Source organism: Parasteatoda tepidariorum, unplaced genomic scaffold (genome assembly GCF_043381705.1).
Source record: "Parasteatoda tepidariorum isolate YZ-2023 unplaced genomic scaffold, CAS_Ptep_4.0 HiC_scaffold_13, whole genome shotgun sequence".
Taxonomy (NCBI): domain Eukaryota; kingdom Metazoa; phylum Arthropoda; class Arachnida; order Araneae; family Theridiidae; genus Parasteatoda; species Parasteatoda tepidariorum.
Window position 1 is genome coordinate 125,149 of NW_027261374.1, and position 3,910 is coordinate 129,058.

At 30.6% G+C, this 3,910-nt stretch overlaps 1 protein-coding gene across 2 annotated transcripts in view; it reads left to right on the forward strand.

Annotated features, from left to right (window-relative positions):
• LOC107456715 (fibropellin-1-like) overlaps window positions 1-3,910 on the forward strand; it is a 73,927-nt gene that overhangs the window by 63,637 nt on the left and 6,380 nt on the right. For both annotated transcript variants that reach the window (XM_071188499.1, XM_071188498.1), the window contains exon 11: window positions 2,944-3,048. In XM_071188499.1, the coding sequence (XP_071044600.1) occupies window positions 2,944-3,048 (105 nt within the window). The remainder of the gene's footprint in view (window positions 1-2,943; window positions 3,049-3,910) is intronic.

A 3,910-nucleotide genomic window follows, 5' to 3' on the forward strand; every position in this document is an offset into this window, starting at 1 on the left:
TAGAATCAAGTACGATGATTTCGCCACAATAGGATTGCAACAACTGAAATTTCTTTAAAGGAATTTATATGTTTTGGTGTGGTTTATTGTTTTATAAGTCTTAAATGAGCAAAACTTTTTATGACTGAAAAGATAATATTTGACTCGAACTAATCAAATCTGCGTAATCTCCTAACACACATAAATGTCTTCAATGGATTTAAATGACGAAACTGCTTTAAATCCTTTTCGCCATTGAAGGTTTCAGTAGAACATAATTCCGTGATTCCAATAGCTTGAAGAATTTGTTTCTGAATCATAAAGAACTATTCTTTTAACAAGCAACCAAATCAGAATTATTAACATTGTTAGAATTTTTGTTCTAAGTTACGATAAAATAATCGGAAGCACTTAGCCCATCCAATTAACCTTAAGGTTTACGGTAAATATTTTTTTTCCACTTTTACGTTTTTTAAAACCGTTTACTACTAGTACAGTTAGTAAGCATAAATACAGAATTCTATTTTTTTACCATTTACAACTAGCATGACTTCAAAACCATTAAAAAGAAATTTAACTGATAATGGGAGATAGTTTAACAGATTTATGGTCATATATGCATGAGTACCGTGTTGTAACTGCCTAGGGTCTCAAATTAGAGAATGATGAACACTGGAAACTCTTGATGTGTTGAAAGGAATGGAGGAAATATTATAGTGTCAACTCTGGGATTCGAACCCCAGTTCTATCAGTTATGAGATTGACGGATTAGCATTTTCGTCTGTAATAAATACGTCTTCTAGGAACTAAGTGGCTTCATTAGGTGGGTCTAGATGGTGCTATAAAACTTTAATTGTTTAACCGTATTAGATGATTAATAAACGTCTTTTTCTCACAGTCAACAGTTTTAATACCAAGTTATTTTTGTTTATTTGACTGTTTTGTGTTTGAATAGGGTAAAATAACAATTCAATAAATTGTTATTTAATCACTTGCAAAATGTTTAACAATGAAATAAACGTATACTCGCGAAGAAATAAGTTAAAGAGCTGGAGGTAAATATAAAACTTAAGAAAATAGATCGTGAACTATCTAAGTCCGTACAACAGAAGCCAAACTCAGTTGACCAATATCAAAGAAAATAGATTATTGAAACAAGGTACTGAAATAATTTAGATCTAAATTGAACCAACCGTACACTTCTATACTTTAGAGTTAGACCTATCGAGCGGCTTTGCTTTCTGTGTGGCAGCTCATTCAGTTGAGGACATGATACAATGCTTGTTGTGGGCAACTTGAGTTTATGTCAGCTGCACCGGTCAAAAATCAAAAATGAAAATCTTGTTTGACATAACTGAAACAAAACTCCAAATCAAATCTCCTTAAATATTAAATTTAGTGATGATGTAACTGTATTATAATTAATAATATTTGAAAATTCAAGTGAAAGTCATGTATGAGAGTTCTAAAAATAAATTGTTATACTCCATAACAGTCATTCATTGTACCCATGCAGTTAGTTCCCTGTTTATCACTATAATATTGTATTTCTTATAGTATTAAACACTTATTTTAGATTTCTAATTGTATATTTATTTGTTTACATTCAATTGCTCAAAATTTTCTGGGCTGATATGATTTAGGAAGCAGGGATTACGAATAAAACAACTGGTTTCCTAAGTCGTATCACTTGTAGACCCTATAAAGACCTTTCTGGTTATTGCACAAATATTATTACCTACAATATAATTTAGATAGCTAAATATATAAATATTTTTTAATATAATAAGCAATGATTTGAGATTGATATAAATCTTTAAATATGGAAAATGATCAAATTTAGTCCTTTTCCTTTACATTGTGAGAAGAGAAATTATATTTCCACACCTAGAATATAATTATACAATGCATTTTCTTAATATAATTTCTAATACCATTAAACTATAATTTCGTAATATAATCTCATTTATATTGTTTTCGTATAATATTTGTTACATCGTAAATTATATTTCCTCACCTAGAATATCATTACATACACCTTTTCCTTTTACCCTTACGTTACCATTTTTTAGTAAAGTATTTAATTTTATTCGTATCAATTTTATAGATTTCAAAAAATGTACATTAAATTTTTTAATTAATTTATACTAATTGTTTAATAATCACATTTTAAACAAAAAAAAATTTAACTTTTCTCAGACAACGTTGGCCCGGCTTGAATAAATAGGATGAATCTTCAAAACAACAATTTAGATGTAAGAAAGAAGGACATTATGGTCATGTTTGATCTTATACCTCGATAAAAAAATTTCTGTTACGAGATTTTTGGAAATTTCTGTTTCTCAAAGTATTGCAAAGACAATAGAACATTTATAAACTGGTACATGATCAGTCTTTGCACTCATATATATTCTTTGAGCATAAATTTGGAGTTAAGTATATGACTACTAATGCCGGCAACTCTGTAGTTATTTTATTTTGAACCCAATCCAGAAGACAGGGGAACTACTGGATTAAGTATTGGGAAAAGTTTACTTCCTGGAGAAATTTTTGATGAAACTATGCCGGAATTGTGTTACATGGAGAGAAAAATCACACTAAAAAACCACGGTTAGGCAGACGGCAAGGGGATTCTAATCCATTATGTGTCAACTATTGAGGATAGATCAGCATTGTGGTCGGTGCAAACCGAGTGGGGATTTCGTATCAACCAGCAATTGCTGGCATTTGAACCCGGATAACCACAGCGATAGCTGAGCGCTCTAATCCCCTGAGCCATCATGACTCTCTAGGAGGATATTGTAACTCTCCTTCGTCTTAGCACAATTTCCATCCAGCAAGTATTCCCATACGCATGCGTAGTGTAGATCTAGTTAAGAGGTAGAAGTTAACTAAATGAAAAAGGTGCAAACTGTCTCTAAACATTTCTAATAAAATATTTACGTATTTTAATATTTTTTTCAGAATGTCACTGTGGTAAAAACACGGCTTCTTGCTTCTTTGACAGAAACGAAAGAAATATTTGCATTTGCCGAGATGGATTTGCTCAAAGAAATGGAACTTGTTCAAGTAAAAGAAAATAAGTACTATAGTTAATCATTTATAATGAAAAAAATTTATATAGTTGTAGTTATGTTTACGGCATTATAAAGGCAATTCACCAATCACAATATTTTTAGTAAGGATATATTTTATAAGGTAAGGAAAAAAATCAGTTTCATTTTCAAGAATAGAACTGTTACTATAAATAATATTAATTATTCTTATTTAATGCAACTTTAAAAAATTTAGAACAGTTATAATGTGTAAAAAGTTGCTTTGTATTTCCAAATAAAATATGTTTCCCTCGAAATATGCAATTTTTCATGCACTCTTAAATATATAAATATGTATATGCGATGTAAATTTGAAATCTTACAATCAGAAGCTAAGAAATATTTTAGGGACATTTTTATTTAGTGGCTTTGTTGTCACTTATATTTATTTTGAAAATCTCTCGTATCTTTGTCAATAGAGGACAGAGGACACCACTATAAACAAAATTTTCTTGCAAAAAAATTTTTTGCAACCCAAGTACAAAAAAACTATTAGACATAAAATCGGTTCAGGAAGCCTGGATAAATTTAACTGAAGCACCGTCATCCAAATTGACGATTAAGGTTCAGTAAGAAATATGAACTTAGATCTAATTGATATAAAAACATTATAAAAATAGTAGTTTTATACATGTACTAGGAGGCTCCGCCCCCTGCTCGCTAACGCTCGCCAACCCCCGAGAATTGCTACGCAATCCTATGTGGTTCACGCCGTGAACCATGGCTCGCTGCGCTCGCTCGCCAATGAACACAATGTTCTAGCACAAAGACATAATATATTATCATCAAAGACATAGTATTTTATCATCAAAGACATAGTATTGTACTTATGTAGA